This window comes from Sardina pilchardus, chromosome 6 (assembly GCF_963854185.1).
Source record: "Sardina pilchardus chromosome 6, fSarPil1.1, whole genome shotgun sequence".
Taxonomy (NCBI): domain Eukaryota; kingdom Metazoa; phylum Chordata; class Actinopteri; order Clupeiformes; family Clupeidae; genus Sardina; species Sardina pilchardus.
In genome coordinates, this window is record NC_084999.1 from 35,133,296 (window position 1) to 35,153,200 (window position 19,905).

Below are 19,905 nucleotides of genomic sequence, written 5' to 3' on the forward strand. Positions count from 1 at the left end.
TAACGCAATGTCGTCCAACTTTTTAGGTCATCTTATAGAGATCGCTAAGACATGTGACCAAAGTCATCAAAACACAAAGAATTATGGGTACGTTTGGCTCGCCTGATGCCAGCCCATGTAAACTAGTGGGTCTGGGTCTATGATCTGGCATGATAATAATGAAAACTAAGCGTGAAAAAATTGTGTGAAAAACAGTTATAATCTCGCGCTTCCTTAGTGCTGCTATCCAAGCCATTCCTCGCCTTTTTGTCACCTCTGAAACATGACGTATACTATTATTTTTCCACGCTGGAAAACTATAAAAGATAAGCTTCATGGTACTCTATTGAATTTTATAACACAGCAGGTAAACGGCATTTCGACAACTGCACTTCGTTGTTCCCGCACGTCAGTAAAACAACTTAATTTTGGGGCACCTATTCCCAAAATGCGTTGCGTTTTACGTCACGTTCTCAATCTCTATTGAGTGATGTATGAATGCATCCTCACTCACACGAAAGAATAGTTTTGTAGTGTGCAGTTCTGCAAATAGACAAAGTCACGAGGTGACTGAGACAAACGTCTGAGCATCTGTTCATCTTTAGAACTATTATTCCCGCTGTGCAGGTAGCTTAAGCACAAAGAATATGCTTTTGTTTTGCATTTTTAAAGGTAGAACGTAAGACTGAGACTGAGCTACAAAGTATCCCACCAACATTGTTGTCAGTGTGGCAATTAAAGTTTCTGTTCTAGGCTACTGTATGGTGGTAGAATTCCACAGTGAAAGCAAAAAGTCTCAACTTTTTTGTTGGTTCCATTTAACTTGGCTAGATTGGTAATTATAACAAGTCATCGTTGAATGCATTATTTAATTGATGTCTGGTTCACTAATTCAGATCTGATAGATATTTAGTAGGCTATATTTAAGTGATAATGTTACTCTGAACTGGGATCAATTTTAGCAACTCGACGTAGACATGATCTAAAATGTCATGACACACAAAATGTACATGAATTGGAAGAAATTTAGGATTTGCCAATGTCCAGCAGGTCACGCTATAAATGGACTAGAATACAGGAAATTGCATCTTAAAAATTAAAAATGTTCTGGGGGAGGACCCCCATACCCCCCGCAAGACTAATTCCCAGATGTGCATTTTAAAATCCACCATCTCCCCTGCCATTTTTTAACAACTCGACTACTGATCACAGCTGTTTAAAGCTATCTAGGCTACGTTGTTATATCTTAGTACTATGAAGGCTACTTTTTAGCGGACCACTGCACGAACCTAACCGTGGAAAGGAAAAATATTGGCGGGGGGGGGGGGGGCTGGTAGCTGTGATATAGGGGCCCACCACAGGTGCTCGCCCCCCTTAGAGTGAACCATTAGCTCCGCCCCTGACTTAGGGTTGGCACTATCCTTGACACAAAAGGGTCGAAGGATACTGTTAGAAATCTTGGTATATTCATTCATTCATTCAACCTTTATTTATTCTCGGAGAGTCATTGAGGGTAGCCCTCATTTTCAATGAAGCCGAGATTACAGAAACAATGCATGGAACAAGAGATGTTCAAATAAGATAATAATAAGAAAATATACATTGCATTATAGAGGAGGAAGGGGGAAATAAAAAAATAATAAAATAAAAATACATGAAATAATAATAATAAAATAATAACAACAAAAATAATAATAATAAAAATAATAATAACAATAATAATAAAGACATTTACTTAAAGCAGGTACAAATTGGCATAGGACGGTTTGTGACCACAGACTTGAATTGACTATATGGAATTATAGAGTTCATTTTTAAATTGCACTGAAGATTATTCCAAGAAGTAGGGGCACCAGAACAAAAGGCTGACTTGCCCAACTCAGAATGGACACGAGGAACTTTAAGCATCAAAGAGTCATTTGATCTAGTCTGATAGGCACCAGAATTCCACATAAGCATATCTGAAATATAACCTGGTAGTTTTTCAACAATACCCTTGTAAATAAACAGATACCAATGACGTTGTCTCCTCTCTGTCAGAGATGACCACCCGACCCTATCATACAGAACACAATGATGAGTGCTATAGCCATCACCCGTAATGAATCTCAGGGCAGAATGGTAGACTGAGTCCAGGGCTTTTAGTGAAGAAGCAGTAGCATTTTTATATATCACATCACCATAGTCTAGAACTGACATGAAAACTGCTTCAACAACTTTTTTCCTACTTTCCATAGGGAGGCTGGCCTTGTTTCTGTAGAAGAAACCAATTTTTTTTCTCAGTGTTTTTACTAGGATGGCTACGTGGTAATTAAATGTGAGTTTGTCATCCAGCCAGATACCAAGATATTTGTATTCAGAGACTCTTATCAATGCTTGAACCAGTTACAGTTGTTATTTGCATGCTATTAACCTCAATGTTCCTTGCTCTAGTAAATAACATAAATTTAGTTTTCTTCTCATTTAGTACTAATTTAAGATTAATGAGAGCTTCTTGGAGAACATTAAATGAAAGCTGGAGATTATCAATTGCATGTTGAACAGAGTCAGCTATGCAATACAAAATAGTGTCATCAGCATAAAGGTGGACTTGACAACCATTTAGTGAAGATACAATGTCATTGATGTAAATGGTGAAGAGAACTGGGCCCAAAATAGACCCTTGTGGAACACATATTAATGGACAGTGATCTAACTTTCAACGGTCACATGAAAGCAACAACTAAATCAGCTTTTAGTTCAACTTGAGCTAAACTTAGAGGGCTGATATCAGAACATGATTTAGAAAAACTCATCCATTTATCTCCAGCAGGGCTGATAACTGTAATGGGCTTTTCACAGGCCTTCCTAAAAAGACTATCAAACCACTTCAGGTGATAAAACGCAGCAGCTAGGGTTCTCATTCTTGCCATTCTTGAGTCCCTGCACTGGCTAGATTTCCTCTCTTCCAATCAAAAAGTAATAAATAGCTTGAACGGACGTAACTGTTGCATAATAGATGTTATGGTAACACTTTACGGTACAGGTTTGAGGTCACGAATGACAGACTATGAACTCATGTAAATTCCTGATGATTCATGAGATTTTAAGGAATGAAATAATACTTACATCACAAATTAATGAATGCACGAATTCATGAATATTCATGTATCCTTACCGTAAAGTGATGTGTGTGTGTGTGTGTGTGTGTGTGTGTGTGTGTGTGTGTGTGTGTGTTTGATGCAGGGGGATGGAGAGATAGACCTAGAATCTCAGCAGGAAGATGGTACAACTGGATGGCTGACCCTATTTGAGGCTACTCGTGCCCACACTGGGACTTACCAGTGCAAAGTCGACAATGGAATCAGTCCTCCTGCAGTAGCAGAAATTCAACTCATTGTTTATTGTAAGATTTACATTACTAACTGTATAAAAATAGGGATTTCTATCCATACACTATATTATGTATTACTTGTAGTATCATGATGGTAATAACTGATGATATATATGTATGCCTGCCTAATATAGAACTACTGAACTGGTGTGATATTTGGCAGTGCTCATGACATTATATAAATTCATTACTATTTAATCACAATACTGACTAGACAACACATTAATCAATACTTACTTGTTTGTTAAAGAATGATTATGGTCTTACCTGTAGCATTGTGTTTCACAATTAAAAGGCAAAAAGGAAATAGTGGACTACATACTGTATATCAAATGTTGGGGTTAATTTCAGTTGAAAACCCCCTGAATATGTCATTAAACAATCTTTGTTTGCAGGAAAGACAAACAGGATAGATTCACAGTCAATGCTGATGGGAAACATATACTATACTGTATATGGTTTCAATAATTATAATTTGGATTATAAGGAGGCATCAGTATTGCAATGTTAGTATCACTATCAGGATGTTCAGCAAACAGCCTCCAACTCTGTCCCAATGGTTAATCTATCTATATTCATGCCACCCTCCTTGTGTGACAAACAGTGAAGCACATATAACAGAAGTGCTGTACACCTAGGCATTCTCAACGAATTAGAAATGGTCCAACTTGGCTCTACAATACCGGTCAGAAAATCACAGCTAGATATCCAATTCAAGTGTACGCAAACTCTTTACTGATGCGTTGGACTATAGCTGGTCTGTGTTGAATTTGAATCTTAATTTTAACATAACATATTTAATGTCAATACATGATAGTTAAACCACACTTGAAGAAGGGGCCTCAGTGGAATAAGGTTGCAAGTCGTGGTGATGGTGTCAGCACAGTGGATATAGCATGTCAAGCAGAGGGCATGCCCAAGGTACATTTCAACTGGGCCAAGAATGGAAGGGCTATGGATTTCAGCAATCCCAGGTATGTTGGGAGATGTATCCCCTTTTTCTCAACATGCATAATCTAATCTCTATTTTGACCGTCTAAAATACATGGTCAGTGGCGAAAAGCTTAGGGGGTAAGGCTTAATAAAGGTGAAGCGCATGGTACAAAATTCACCACTAACTGGGTGTGAGACTTAAGGTCACTTGGAGAGTGCAGACCATAGCCAAATGCCGTATTTGCAACACTCAAGTGGAAATTAAATTAAATTGGCCATGGAACCGCATGCTCGTACTCCAAAATTCAATGGGTTCATCTTAAAGTCAGGCAATATGTTTTCGCCAAATTTCATTAAAAAAAAATGGCCACCTAAATGGTGAAACATGTTCAAGGTCTTGTTTGAGTTGTTGAGTTGAGTTGTTGAGTTGAGTTGAGTGTTCCTCCAAATAGCATCAGTTTACTTTCATAATGGTATTAGTATCATAACCAGCTTCATGAATCTCTTGCTTTTCAATTTACATAAGTGAATGAAAAGCAGTAACCAGTAATCAATATCTATGGGATGGGAAGTTCCCATCTTCAGTTTTGTTCTACATTGTAAAAATAATTAAAATAACCTATGAATGAAAGAGAAACCCATACATGAGTAGATGGGATCAAACTTTTCTCTGGTAATTCAGTCAGGCCCATACGTATTTGGACAGTAAGAAAATGAAAATGTGTTTGAAGTGTAGGAAATTGCAGCTATCTGCATTCTGTGTAATAAGTAACTGATCACTCTACATAATAGGAAGGCTGAGCGTTCAAATTCATATAACTCTGTAAAATACCTAATCTGAGTGCACAATTATTGTTGCACAGTATACTGATTCTAAGAATGTATCATGATGCTTTCACACAAAAAACGATGCGATTTCGAATGTTTTTAGAATCTATACTTTATTAAAATAATAGCATTCAGCAAACTTGTGAGTGATTTGTGGGAAACAAATGAGTTAACCAACCAGAAAATATTGCCAGAAGTTTGCCAATGTTTGAACTATAACAAACAATTAACACAAACTACTAGTTTACTGACTATAAAGATAATAATTATGGAGGGGGTTTAGAAGTTAAGTACCCAGAATTGAGTGGCACACTACAAAAGTGCACCAATTCAACACAAATCACTATTAGGTAGTAGCCTAGGGCCAAAAAATAATTTTGCCATGATGAGATTAAACTCAACATATCGACTTAAAAGTCTTTAAACTTTAAAGTCGACAGGTAGACATTAAACATTTCGAGAATGACTTTAATCTTGACGTGTCAACATTAAACTCCACAGTACAGTGTAAACATACAGGTTAAAGGTAGGGTATGGAATTCGCTTTTTTGGCAATTTTTGCTAAATCACTTGAAATCCTATTCCTAACCCACTTACAGCCACTGAGTTGGAAGCACTGCAATGGAAACTAGAGAAAGTAATTCCAGGGAATTACGAGTGCATGAAAATGCAAACATTTCTGCTTAGGACTCACAGGAAACAGAGAGAGAGGGAGAGAGAGTTCTAGCATAGGATTCTAATTGCCATTGTGATGTCATAATCGCAATGTTAAGTCTATGGGGAAATTTTAATAGTTTTTATTTAATTCGGTTTTTAAGTGATGATGTAACAATGGGATAATAAATATATGTCCGGGTCCAACGGCTTTCAAACTCACATGTTATTCTCCATAGACAGTCAAATAAACTATTAATTTCCGCTATTCTTACTAGCTTTTAAGAAAATTGTCATCTTAAACGGACTTGTTACCTCAACCCAATCAAATCTATATTTTTCGCGGAAGCCTAGACGTTACCCATTAATATATAATATGGATGCATAGCTACAGTGATTATTTTGTTAAAGTTTAGCGATTTTGTTTTAAAACCGCTAAAACGAAGGTGGTGATGACATAGTTTACAAGTCACAAAAACCGTCTGGCTGCGTTAATCAACGTCTTTTCACAAAATAGCTGTTGGGCCTGTGACGTCGGACTTAAAAACCGAATAGTTCAAAAAGTATAAAAGTTACAAAGTTGAAAAATACATAGCTGAAGTCACCTAAGTAAGACCTACGCAGCGCAGTTTGAATGAATTTTCTACGTTAAACGTTATATCTATATCTATCTATACCAACGTCGTGCACACAGTGTTCTTTTTTCACAGCCTATTTGTAAAATCTAATTTAGCATTAAACGAAGCGATAAAAGCAGCAATTTCGACACTGATTGGCTGTTGGAATCCTGCAATTTGATTGGCTCCCAGAATCCTGCAATTTGATTGGCTCCCAAAATCATGCAATCTGATTGGCTGTTGGAATCCTGCAATCTGATTGGCTCCCAGAACCCTGCAATCTGATTGGCTCCCAGAATCCTGCAATCTGGTTGGCCCCCAGAATCCAGCGATCTGATTGGCTCCCAGAATCCTGCGATTTGATTGGCTCCCAGAATCCTGCAATCTGATTGGCTGTTGGAATCCTGCAATCTGATTGGCTCCCAGAATTCTGCGATTTGATTGGCTACCAGAATCCTGCAATCTGATTGGCTGTTGGAATCCTGCAATCTGATTGGCTCCCAGAATCCTGCAATTTGATTGGCTCCCAGAATCCTGCAATTTGATTGGCTCCCAGAACCCTGCAATCTGATTCGCCCCCAGAATCCAGCGATCTGATTGGATCCCAGAATCCTGCGATTTGATTGGCTCCCAGAATCCTGCAATCTGATTGGCTGTTGGAATCCTGCAATCTGATTGGCTGTTGGAATCCTGCAATCTGATTGGCTCCCAGAACCCTGCAATCTGATTGGCTCCCAGAATCCTGCAATCTGATTGGCCCCCAGAATCCAGCGATCTGATTGGCTCCCAGAATCCTGCAATCTGATTGGCTCCCAGAATCCTGCAATTTGATTGGCTGTTGGAATCCTGCAATTTGATTGGCTGTTGGAATCCTGCAATCTGATTGGCTCCCAGAACCCTGCAATCTGATTGGCTCCCAGAATCCTGCAATCTGATTGGCTCCCAGAATCCAGCGATCTGATTGGCTCCCAGAATCCTGCGATTTGATTGGCTCCCAGAATCCTGCAATCTGATTGGCTGTTGGAATCCTGCAATCTGATTGGCTGTTGGAATCCTGCAATCTGATTGGCTCCCAGAATCCTGCAATTTGATTGGCTGTTGGAATCCCGCAATCTGATTGGCTGTTGGAATCCTGCAATCTGATTGGCCCCCAGAATCCTGCAATCTGATTGGCTCCCAGAACCCTGCAATTTGATTGGCTCCCGGAATCCTGCAATCTGATTGGCTCCCAGAATCCTGCAATCTGATTCGCCCCCAGAATCCAGCGATCTGATTGGATCCCAGAATCCTGCGATCTGATTGGATCCCAGAATCCTGCGATTTGATTGGCTCCCAGAATCCTGCAATCTGATTGGCTGTTGGAATCCTGCAATCTGATTGGCTGTTGGAATCCTGCAATCTGATTGGCTCCCAGAACCCTGCAATCTGATTGGCTCCCAGAATCCTGCAATCTGATTGGCCCCCAGAATCCAGCGATCTGATTGGCTCCCAGAATCCTGCAATCTGATTGGCTCCCAGAATCCTGCAATTTGATTGGCTGTTGGAATCCTGCAATTTGATTGGCTGTTGGAATCCTGCAATCTGATTGGCTCCCAGAACCCTGCAATCTGATTGGCTCCCAGAATCCTGCAATCTGATTGGCTCCCAGAATCCAGCGATCTGATTGGCTCCCAGAATCCTGCGATTTGATTGGCTCCCAGAATCCTGCAATCTGATTGGCTGTTGGAATCCTGCAATCTGATTGGCTGTTGGAATCCTGCAATCTGATTGGCTCCCAGAATCCTGCAATTTGATTGGCTGTTGGAATCCCGCAATCTGATTGGCTGTTGGAATCCTGCAATCTGATTGGCCCCCAGAATCCTGCAATCTGATTGGCTCCCAGAACCCTGCAATTTGATTGGCTCCCGGAATCCTGCAATCTGATTGGCTCCCAGAATCCTGCAATCTGATTCGCCCCCAGAATCCAGCGATCTGATTGGATCCCAGAATCCTGCGATTTGATTGGCTCCCAGAATCCTGCAATCTGATTGGCTGTTGGAATCCTGCAATCTGATTGGCTCCCAGAACCCTGCAATCTGATTGGCTCCCAGAATCCTGCAATCTGATTCGCCCCCAGAATCCAGCGATCTGATTGGATCCCAGAATCCTGCGATTTGATTGGCTCCCAGAATCCTGCAATCTGATTGGCTGTTGGAATCCTGCAATCTGATTGGCTGTTGGAATCCTGCAATCTGATTGGCTCCCAGAACCCTGCAATCTGATTGGCCCCCAGAATCCAGCGATCTGATTGGCTCCCAGAATCCTGCAATCTGATTGGCTCCCAGAATCCTGCAATTTGATTGGCTGTTGGGATCCTGCAATTTGATTGGCTGTTGGAATCCTGCAATCTGATTGGCTCCCAGAACCCTGCAATCTGATTGGCTCACAGAATCCAGCGATCTGATTGGCTCCCAGAATCCTGCGATTTGATTGGCTCCCAGAATCCTGCAATCTGATTGGCTGTTGGAATCCTGCAATCTGATTGGCTCCCAGAACCCTGCAATCTGATTGGCTCCCAGAATCCTGCAATTTGATTGGATGTTGGAATCCCGCAATCTGATTGGCTGTTGGAATCCTGCAATCTGATTGGCCCCCAGAATCCTGCAATCTGATTGGCTCCCAGAACCCTGCAATCTGATTCGCCCCCAGAATCCAGCGATCTGATTGGATCCCAGAATCCTGCGATTTGATTGGCTCCCAGAATCCTGCAATCTGATTGGCTGTTGGAATCCTGCAATCTGATTGGCTGTTGGAATCCTGCAATCTGATTGGCTCCCAGAACCCTGCAATCTGATTGGCCCCCAGAATCCAGCGATCTGATTGGCTCCCAGAATCCTGCAATCTGATTGGCTCCCAGAATCCTGCAATTTGATTGGCTGTTGGGATCCTGCAATTTGATTGGCTGTTGGAATCCTGCAATCTGATTGGCTCCCAGAACCCTGCAATCTGATTGGCTCCCAGAATCCTGCAATCTGATTGGCTCACAGAATCCAGCGATCTGATTGGCTCCCAGAATCCTGCGATTTGATTGGCTCCCAGAATCCTGCAATCTGATTGGCTGTTGGAATCCTGCAATCTGATTGGCTGTTGGAATCCTGCAATCTGATTGGCTCCCAGAATCCTGCAATTTGATTGGCTGTTGGAATCCCGCAATCTGATTGGCTGTTGGAATCCTGCAATCTGATTGGCCCCCAGAATCCTGCAATCTGATTGGCTCCCAGAACCCTGCAATTTGATTGGCTCCCAGAATCCTGCGATTTCATTGGCTCCCAGAATCCTGCAATCTGATTGGCTGTTGGAATCCTGCAATCTGATTGGCTGTTGGAATCCTGCAATCTGATTGGCCCCCAGAATCCTGCAATCTGATTGGCTCCCAGAATCCTGCAATTTGATTGGCTGTTGGAATCCTGCAATTTGATTGGCTGTTGGAATCCTGCAATCTGATTGGCTCCCAGAACCCTGCAATCTGATTGGCTCCCAGAATCCTGTGATTTGATTGGCTCCCAGAATCATGCAATCTGATTGGCTGTTGGAATCCTGCAATCTGATTGGCTGTTGGAATCCTGCAATCTGATTGGCCCCCAGAATCCTGCAATCTGATTGGCTCCCAGAAACCTGCAATTTGATTGGCTCCCGGAATCCTGCAATCTGATTGGCTCCCAGAATCCTGTGATTTGATTGGCTCCCAGAATCCTGCAATCTGATTGGCTGTTGGAATCCTGCAATCTGATTGGCCTCCAGAATCCTGCAATCTGATTGGCTGTTGGAATCCTGCAATCTGATTGGCTCCCAGAATCCTGCAATGAATTGGTTATGTGTGCTAAATTATAGCTCAGAACTCAGGTTTCAGTCTTTCGGAATTAACCCTTATAAACGACCCTGTTGTGTCAAATGGGCTTTGGTTTGCCTCAGACTCACTCACTATGAGGCTGTGCAGCTAATGCTAGTCATAGCTATGCTAGTTAGCCAAGGACTAGCGTACCATGCCCGTGATGTGGCTGGTTGTTGGTATCCAACATGGCGGCGCAATGTTAAGTCTATGGAGAAATTTGTATTCTTTACCCATTACCATCATTTCATAGCTTGTTTGTCAATCTAACGGTCTGCTCGTCCCCTATGTTCCCCTCTTGTTGTGTGTGTCATTTAATTTCTAAACAAACTAAGACAGCGGATTCCTATTGAAACTCAAGCACCCACGCAATAAATAAGCTATGTAGCAAAAATTACATTTGACCGTGACTCAAAGAGTGTTGTAAACCTGAAACCGAAACTTAACCGCTTGGAGCTCCAGTGGAATATAGGCGAACCACCGGGCCAGCACTAAACTCGGATATTTCAGGAGGTAAAAGCCCCGGTAAGAACCAAACCAGATTATTTTCAAATATACACACCTATGGCTACTGAAAAATGTAAGGTTAATTTATCAAATGTTATTTTGGTGTACTAAAAAGCATCGTTGGTTTTTTTTCAATTTCCAAACGAACGCGGCGGTAGTCCAGTTTGTGCTTTTACGATAAGGTATCAAATCATCTGCCGTCGGGGATTTGTGGAACTATTACCTACAACCCTTTGGAGGTGAATAAAGAATGTAACACTAGTTAGCTAAGTAAGTAAGTTAACTAGTAACCTGCTTGGGGAAGTTGATGTGAGTGATTGTATGGAGACTAGTGCTGTACAGATGCCAGGCTGGCATTTCATTTTATACTGCTCAAGAGTACCTAGCCTGGCTCGCTGTCGCGCATGTGAATTCTCGCTCGTGCATGAATGCGTGTCCGTGTTCATTGAGGTAGGGACTATCAGTTGTGTATTTCAAAATCTGCCGGCCGTTTTGCGAATTCCATACCCAACCTCTATGTAGGCCTACAAAAGGACAAAACATAGTTATCTCCATTGCTCAGCCATATAATTTCCTGTTATTCTTTTATCATGGAGTTACAGGCGATAAATTAAATGGTCAAAAGTAAACTTTTTTATATTATTTATTATTATTATCATTATAATTATTTATCATTCTTAAAGAATGTTTTTCATCTTACAGTTCGACTTCATGCTTATTGAGTAAACTAGCCTGAGTGCCCTCCCCAATAACAGACTTTCATATTGCACGTTTGTTTGTAATGGATGCAAAACAGGCTTATTCTGAATGTCTATGGCGAATTAGACCAGAAATTAGTCCCGACCAGGCAATAAATCCCATGTATTCTAAGTAAATTCACTCATATCTGTGTTTATACTGTATTTTATGCAGGTGAGACATTCAGCAGTTTTAAAAAGATGTTAATTAATTGGGGCTATCAGGTAGGGGGTAGGCTAGCCTAGTTTTGTGATAACCAAGAAGACTGACGGCCTGTGGGTCATGAAGGGCACTGTAATTTGCATGTGCGGTGGCCTTACTCACATAAAAACAGAAACATTATATCATAACACATAACATTACACATATAGAAACATTATATCTTTGGAAGCGTGTATTATTCTAGCTATATAAATGGCATAGTGCATGGTATTTCCATAACGGCGAGATGAACACACTTCATGATGACTGCAATGAGTTAATAGTCATTCCACGTAGCAGCAATCCATCAGAAATAGCCCAACACCTTTGCAGTATCATTCATGACTGTCAAATCCTGAAGTTGTGGGAAGTGTAGGCCTACATAGCTTAAACTGAATGTTAAACTGTAAGTGACTGTAAAGTCGACACGTTAAGATTAAAGTCGACATGATATTTCAAATGTATTCCTGAAATGTTAAGTTTAATGTCAACATGTTGAGTTTAATGTCATCATGTCACTTTAAAGTCGACACGTCGAGATCAATGTAGAAATGACATTTCAACTTTATTCTTGAAATTTCGAGTTTAATGTTGACATGTTGACTTTAATAGAGTCAAAGTATTGTCAGAATGTTAACAGACCACACATTCTCTTTCTGTCATTACAGGTATATGGAACATACTGTTCGAGTGGGAGCAGTACATACAAATTCACTTAGCATTGAGAATGTGAGCGCAACAGAAGACTATGCTATCTTCACATGCACCGCCTCTAACAGCTTGGGGGAGGACAGTATGGATATTCAACTACTCAGCACCAGTATGGCTCTGTATTTAATCATACAAGACGTATGCATCATTACATGAAAAAGACACACGTGCACATTATAAACACTTAAAGGGAAACTATGCAGGTTTGGTGATCTCATCGCTTCACTTTCACTTTTAGTTTTCGCTCGTTTTATGCTTACAGATTTCTCTGCAGAGCTTCCCCTACAGCTTTAGCGTGTATATTTTACAAAACTCAATCGGTCAATCTGCCTTTTCATGAGCATGATCGCAAGGTTGGAGACTTTCTGTTAGGAAGTGCCGGCCCGGTGGCACTAAACTTGCATGCATGGTTTTTCCCGCCTAGAGATAGCCGTCATTCAGCCCGAAATAAGTCAAATAACCATTCCAATGACTCCGAAGCTGATTAGTTAAGGCAAATTAAGCTACAAAAAACTTGCATAGTTAATCTTTAAGACACCTACACGTTTCATTGTTTTTTTCTGGAAAGGTCCAATGTAGGTAGGCTTTTATGTACTCTATATTGCCAAAAGTATTCACTCACCTGCCTTGACTCACATATGAACTTCAGTCACATCCCATCCTTAATCCATAGGGTTTATTGTGATGTTTATCCACTCTTTGCAGCTATAACAGCTTCAGCTCTTCTGAGAAAACTTTCCACACAGTTTAGGAATATGTTCATGGGATTTAAAAAAAAAAAAGTCTTCCCAGAAGAGTTGAAGCTGTTATAGCTGCAAAGGGTGGACCAACGTTGTAATAAACCCAATATGGATTAATGATAGGATGTGACTGAAGTTCATATGTGAGTCAAGGCAGGTGAGCTAATACTTTTGGCAATATAGTTTATTTCTCTGGGTCATTGTATAATGTTGTTTGTTAATCTATAGACCCCCATATCTGTATTTAAATTGTTCCCTTATCTATATCTATAGCTATGTCTACTGTACCTATCCCATTCTAATCATATTGACAGGTATAAGCATAAGGCACAAGTTAGAGATTATGGTAATCAAGAATCAACTTGCACTGCCCTTTCTCAAATGTACAGCTGGCCCTAATGTCTCTTTCATAGATCACCCTGAGCCCCCATCTGACTTAAGACTGCTGCATGTCAGCAATAACTCTGTGACACTGGAGTGGAAGCCAGGGTTTGATGGAGGCTTGTCACAGACATTTCGTATCAGGTAGGCAGAGGACTGATTAACATACGTTTATTGTGAACATATTTTAGATTTTTAATTCTTACAAAAAATTGTTTCACCCACATCTGCTAGCCTTGCTAAATTGTTACCCACTTTCAAGAGATTCACTCAGTTTTCTTGTGTATTTTCGTTAATTTTTTGAAATTATGAAACCTATATATTTTTGGAAACCTGTACATAAAGAGGAGCTGCCTACAGCTGGATGTTATAAGATCCTGCACCATGCCGATAAGGGCCGCGTTTCCCAGATTTGTTAAGAAGCTCTTTACGCTACGATCTTCTTTTGAGCGCTCTTAAGAACGCTGTGACAGAAGAGCGTGTTTCCCAGAGTCGCTCTTAGCTTAAGAAGATCTTTCACTAAGAAGGAAACGTAAGATCAAGCTGACACACTCTGAACAGCCTTCTTAGCGATCAAATGCTCAGTGATCATATAGCCTGCCTCTAGGGGCGTATAGATTTCTAGGCTACATGATCAAGCTGCGTCAGGGAAATTGATATCCTCCACTTTTTTAAATAATAAAACAATGTTCAATGTTGAAATGCAGTCATAGATGTGGACCACTGGCGCAAGAAACATAGGCTAATAGTTGAGAAGAAAAAAAACATTATTGAATAAGCCCACACATCTGCATATAATATAGAAAACATGGTAACACTTTACTTGACGGGTTCATTCATAACACATTCATAACAGCTGTCATGAACTGCACATAAAGCATTCATGACTGATTCATGAAACATGACTCAACATTCATACCAACACCTTCATGAATGTGGAAGACAAAACGATGAACACTTGTCAAAATAAAAGTCCAACAATCTAGTAATCCATATACAGGGTATTATGAATCCTCTCCAGCATTTGTTAACATCTCATGAATATTTTATGAAGTCTACTTCAAATGTCACTTTACTATACGAGTTGTGAAGTATTCATACTGGGAAGTGAACTACTGACCATCTGTGTACATCTGAATGGTTGGACATTCCTATTTTATATATCATTGGTGTAGACAATTATGCATTCTTCAGAGGTTACCATAAAATATGGTTTATATCATAAAATAGACAAACAAACAAACAAAAAAACAAATTCTCCTGGATACTGGACTTCCCCGTTGACGATGTGACACGATCAGGATGGCTTAAACAAAAAAGACAGCAATGCTGCTTTGCGATTGTTTAACTTTTATTTTGACAAGTTTTTGACGTTTTGTCTTCCACATTCATGAAAGGGTTGGTATGAATGTTGAGTCATGTTTCATGAAACAGTCATGAATGCTTCATGTGCAGTTCATGACAGCTGTTAAGAATGTGTTATGAACGAACCCGTCAAGTAAAGTGTTACCGAAAACATCAACAACCCTGTGACATTTCACAGATATCAAGGAAACAGAATTGAACTCAGCTGAACCTAATCCAGAGAGGCTTCACCTGCTACTTTATAAAGGCGTTGCCAAAGTCCACGGGTGTGAGAAACCATGGCTGCAACAGTTTACATTAATGTATACGTGCGTCAGCACTTCTCCCCACTGGACGTGCTGTCAGACCAGGCTGTCCAGGCAAAGTACCGGCTGCCCCGTCTGATCACTCTGGTGTCTCCGCATGTCCAGAGAGCAACCCGCTGCAATTTTGCCCTCAGCCCAGAGGTGCAGCAGCTCCAACCTCTCCTGCTTTATCCGGACCATCTCTTCCTGCAGGGCAGTTTGTCTTTGGAGTTGGTTCTCTATCCCCCGCAGCACCTGCACCACCAGCTTCTCCCTCTCCAGGCGCACCAGCGTCTCGCTGCAGGTGCAGGAAGTTATTGCGGACCGCCCGGTTAGCAAGCAAATTATCTTCAGAAGCAATAGGCTATATTTACACTCACAATATTTACAACGGCCCAAAACATTAACGGCCCACCAGGAATCCTCCCGAATCTCCCGATTAGCCACCCGGGCCTGCACACACACACGCACGCACACCAGTGATGCGCGGGTACGTGTCTGAACGCCCCGCCCCGCCCCGCCGTTTACAACTAACCCGACCGCAACTCGGACCGCAAAAAAAAAATATTGAAATACAGGACCCGACCCGCTTCCCGACCCGCTTATTGTAAAAAGTAGCCTAGTCTAACTTAGTCGTAGCGTCATTGAGCTATGCAAAATTGGTATCTCATATGCATGTAAAACAATAATATAGCCTATATTGCCTAATTATATATAGCCTATAATTGCTCAGAATTTGGGAAACATGCATTTAGTCTACCTTTTTTTTGTTCCGTGTCAGCATTCATCCAAAAATGTGGCTGTTTGACTCAACATTGAACATAATTAGCCTAGGATTTTCCTATAGCCTACAAATTCTGTCTCAGCCGTTCCTCACATGAATGCCTTGAAGCTCTCCCAAGCATGAAATGCAGGCATAGAATATTATTAAGAAACTCTTTATTAACGTCTTCATCAATGGACCAAAAGTCCATTGCTCCGCGATTATAAATTGCAGCGAGATGAAACCTTTATTGCACGACGTGGGGAAGAGCAGACGTGGGGCTTTCCAACGAGCCACTAGGCCTATAAGTTGCGCAAGGACGCACATATTGCATGCTCATACCAATTGTAGGCTATATGCCTTGATGACATTAAATTAAGAAATATTTCCTGATTTGGGAAACTTTTAGTTTATTTTTCTTTCCATAATACCATTCGATCTTGCTGGAAATTATCAGACTTGAGAAACACGCATTGCATCGGCAACTTCGCTGCTCAGTAGACGATTCTGCCACTTTCTGTAGAGGCCAGCAGTTCGAGATAAAAGCTGCAGATCATAGACAGAGAAAGCATATGCTCTGAGAACAGAACACAACTGCATGTCAAGTGTAGCCGAGGGTCTGTCTACGCAGAAACAACAAGTGCATTTCTACATGTTCGTGACAAAATGTGGGGGATAGAATCGCGTTTCAGTGGGAATGCTGCAACTTATGTCTTTTTCTTCTAAAGACAATTATGTACGATATAAATGACAATTTATTTTTTTTACCGACCCGACCAAACATGACCCGCATATCATTAAAAATATTTTTTCTTGACCCATAACCGCGGGTGACCGCGGGTGACCGCGGTCGCCCGCTCGATTTGGATCAGCCCGCGCATCACTGACGCACACACGCACGCACACACGATACGTGGGTGGTTGACGTTTTAGGACAAAAAACAGTTTTTGAAAAAAAAAGTCAGATATTATGCATGGAAATCACTTATTTCTGTTGTACTGACTCTCCCATTCCCAAAATGTGTATGCTCTTTTAGAATTTGTATTGGAATTCATATTAATTCACCAATGTCTTGTGTTAGTGACTAAAATTGTCATATGGTGAAACATGAAAGTTATTGTGTGTAAAAAAAATGTGGGTATACATTTTTTATGTGAGTCAGTGTATCATAATCTTCTATCTTTACTTCATCAAGATCTAGCATTTCCTTGTGGAAATGTATTATTTTACGGTATATTTATTCATCAATACACAACGTAAGACATTTGTTCCCAATCTTTCAATAAACTTCATATTAATTTGGACATATCTTGATACAAAAGAGATCAAATGGATACATTGTTTGCTGACCCTATTTCCTATCTGTTCCATTCAGATTTGTATGATTTAGACTCCCAAAGCCTTTTTATTTTCATAATTTCTTGATGTTCCTTGATGTCACACCAAATGATATGGTGTCACACCATATGATAAATCACACCAAATAACAATCTGTTAACGCAAAAATGTGAATATATGAATTTCACAAACAATAAAACATAGGCTAAGACAAATATATCACATAAAGGATCACTGTTAAAAACTCAGAACTTTGTAAAACAGAATTCCACCAGATATTGTATAGCACTTGGGTAATAGGTGCCACAGATTAAATAATAAATGTTAACAAAATGTTAAATATGTTAAGATATGTACTATAACATTAAACTATTAGTTAAACATATGTTTGAAAAAACATTATTTATGTAAGAAAATACAGATTATATCATATGGTGTGACAAATAAATCATATGGTGTGACAGCAAAACCCCATCACACCATATGATATGGGGTCACTCCATATGAGGTTTCATGCACTTAGAAGAACATTGAGTCTTGTGGCTATTTATTTGGATATTAGACATTTCTTTACTTCAGTTTGACACTCTGGACCAAAAAAAGGCCATGTCATGTCAACCACCCACATGCGTAACCTAATTGCACCTGTAAGGGAACACGGAGCGCTGTGTGAGACTTATGCGCTGATAAAGGGGTGGGTGATCGATTAGCCTGGCATCGATTGATTCAGTTTCAGCACCACCGTGGTTGACAGCTCCCGTAAAGAGCTTCTTAAGTAGCGTCTTAGGTTTGATCTTAAGGTTCTCCTTAGAAGGCAGTTAAGAACGCGTCTGGGAAACACCCGTATCTTAGCGCTCCTTCTTAGCCAAACCCTTCTTAAGAGCCTTCTTTAGTCTTTAAGAAAGATCGAATCTGGGATACGCGGCCAAGGTTGATAAAATGCTACGTTCTGCAGTGCAAGAGTGAGAGGCCCATCGAGTGAGAAGCCCATTTGACGCGTAGTCTTTCTGGCAAGTGCCCAAAATCCACACGGACAGTCCGTCACTGCTTATCATGTTACATTTGTGTATATGTATGTGGTTATCAAAGCTAGTTCACCTAATTCATCCTAAATTAAGTCATTATGTCCAGTGGAGCAGTGGAGAATATCACTTTTAATTTTTGATTTGTGTACAGGTATCACTGGAAAGGTTTCTCTAGCTATCACTATGTGGATGTTTTCCCACCCAAAGCAACAGTCTACACAGTCACTGGCCTTCTGCCAGCAACTACTTATAATTTTTCTGTGAATGCTGTCAATAACATGGGAGAGAGTAGCTATGCTGATGGCAATACTGCTCTCACTGTTACTACAAGAGGTCAGTATGAGAGGTATGAGACATTTAATATGTGTGGTCGTGCTGTAACATGACTGCCTTGAGTAGAAGAAACAGTTTTCAAATCCGTTTTCTTAGCACTTTTTGCACACACATTCCCATTCCCAATTATTGGCGATATCAAGCACAACATGGATCCAGTTCTCCTCATAAACATATATTATATGCTCAAAGTCAAAGTTAGTCAAATCAGTGGAATTTGGTGTGCCAACGTTGTCCGATGAATGAATGTTTTGCTCTTATGGAGAATCCTGTGGGATGTATGAAGAGAGTGAGTGGACATGTCATCACCATGTCATCACCAAGTTAAAGTATGAATGTAATTTAAGTCTATTGGTCCTACACAGCCTTTATGTGGCCCTCTTGTGCAGAAGAAACAAAGTGCAGCCTCCCCACTAATGTTCAATCTTAAAAGATTGATCGTAGTATGCCCAGATAGCAAAACTACACTGGGACGGAACTGGGCCACATCTACCACAACATTCGGCACGGATCTGCATAACGGACCTGATCGGGCGTCCAAACGCACATCGGTCCAAAATTTTTGGATCCGTTTGACGGATCTGCGGCAGATATGGACTTGCACTCATCTAGGTCCGTCCCAGATAGCAAAACACACCTACCACGACACGGACTGAATAATGGACCTGAGCCGGCGTCCAAACGGACATTGGTCCCAATTGTTTTGGGACCGTTTTACTGATCTGGTGCCAATAAGGGCTAAGACTGGCCCAGTTCCGTATGATAGGCTACTCTCCTTACTGACTGACGTCTGCCAGATCTGCTCCCAACAAACAAGATAACGTCCCGGCGATGATTGAGAGCATTTTAAAGAATGTCTTTTGTCACCGCAACGTTAAAAGAGGAACATTTGAATTTCCACGATATTTACCCAACTAGCTTTTACGCCGTTTAGCTTTCCCCAAGTTATTTTGTCACGAATTGTGTGGCGTTTGGTTACCAGGTTATGGGTGTGAACCACCTGTCACTACAGCTAAGTGGTAATTAGCCTACAACAGTTGTTTGCAATTACATATTTATGAACTCAATTTTCTTTCACTTACCTGTGGTTGCAACTTGTAGATTGAGGATCACGTCCAGATGAATAGGCATTGTTTTAGTTAGCCGGCTATTTGTACCGTGTTAGGTCTAGCACTTGCACGACTATGGTGTCTTTTCCCCCTAATAGATAACTAAGTCAATGGTCATATCTGGTAATTTTATTGTTCAAAACATCAGTGGAGTAGG

General features: G+C 40.8%; 1 protein-coding gene across 1 annotated transcript in view; it reads left to right on the forward strand.

Moving 5' to 3' along the window:
- Nucleotides 1-19,056, forward strand: part of LOC134083483 (nephrin-like) — a 58,420-nt gene extending 39,364 nt beyond the window's left edge. Inside the window, exons 10-15 of the mRNA XM_062539807.1 lie at nucleotides 3,205-3,364; nucleotides 4,170-4,326; nucleotides 12,367-12,518; nucleotides 13,563-13,674; nucleotides 18,458-18,652; nucleotides 19,029-19,056. Of these exons, the coding sequence (XP_062395791.1) occupies nucleotides 3,205-3,364; nucleotides 4,170-4,326; nucleotides 12,367-12,518; nucleotides 13,563-13,674; nucleotides 18,458-18,652; nucleotides 19,029-19,056 (804 nt within the window). The remainder of the gene's footprint in view (nucleotides 1-3,204; nucleotides 3,365-4,169; nucleotides 4,327-12,366; nucleotides 12,519-13,562; nucleotides 13,675-18,457; nucleotides 18,653-19,028) is intronic.
- The last annotated feature ends 849 nt before the right edge of the window (nucleotides 19,057-19,905 follow it).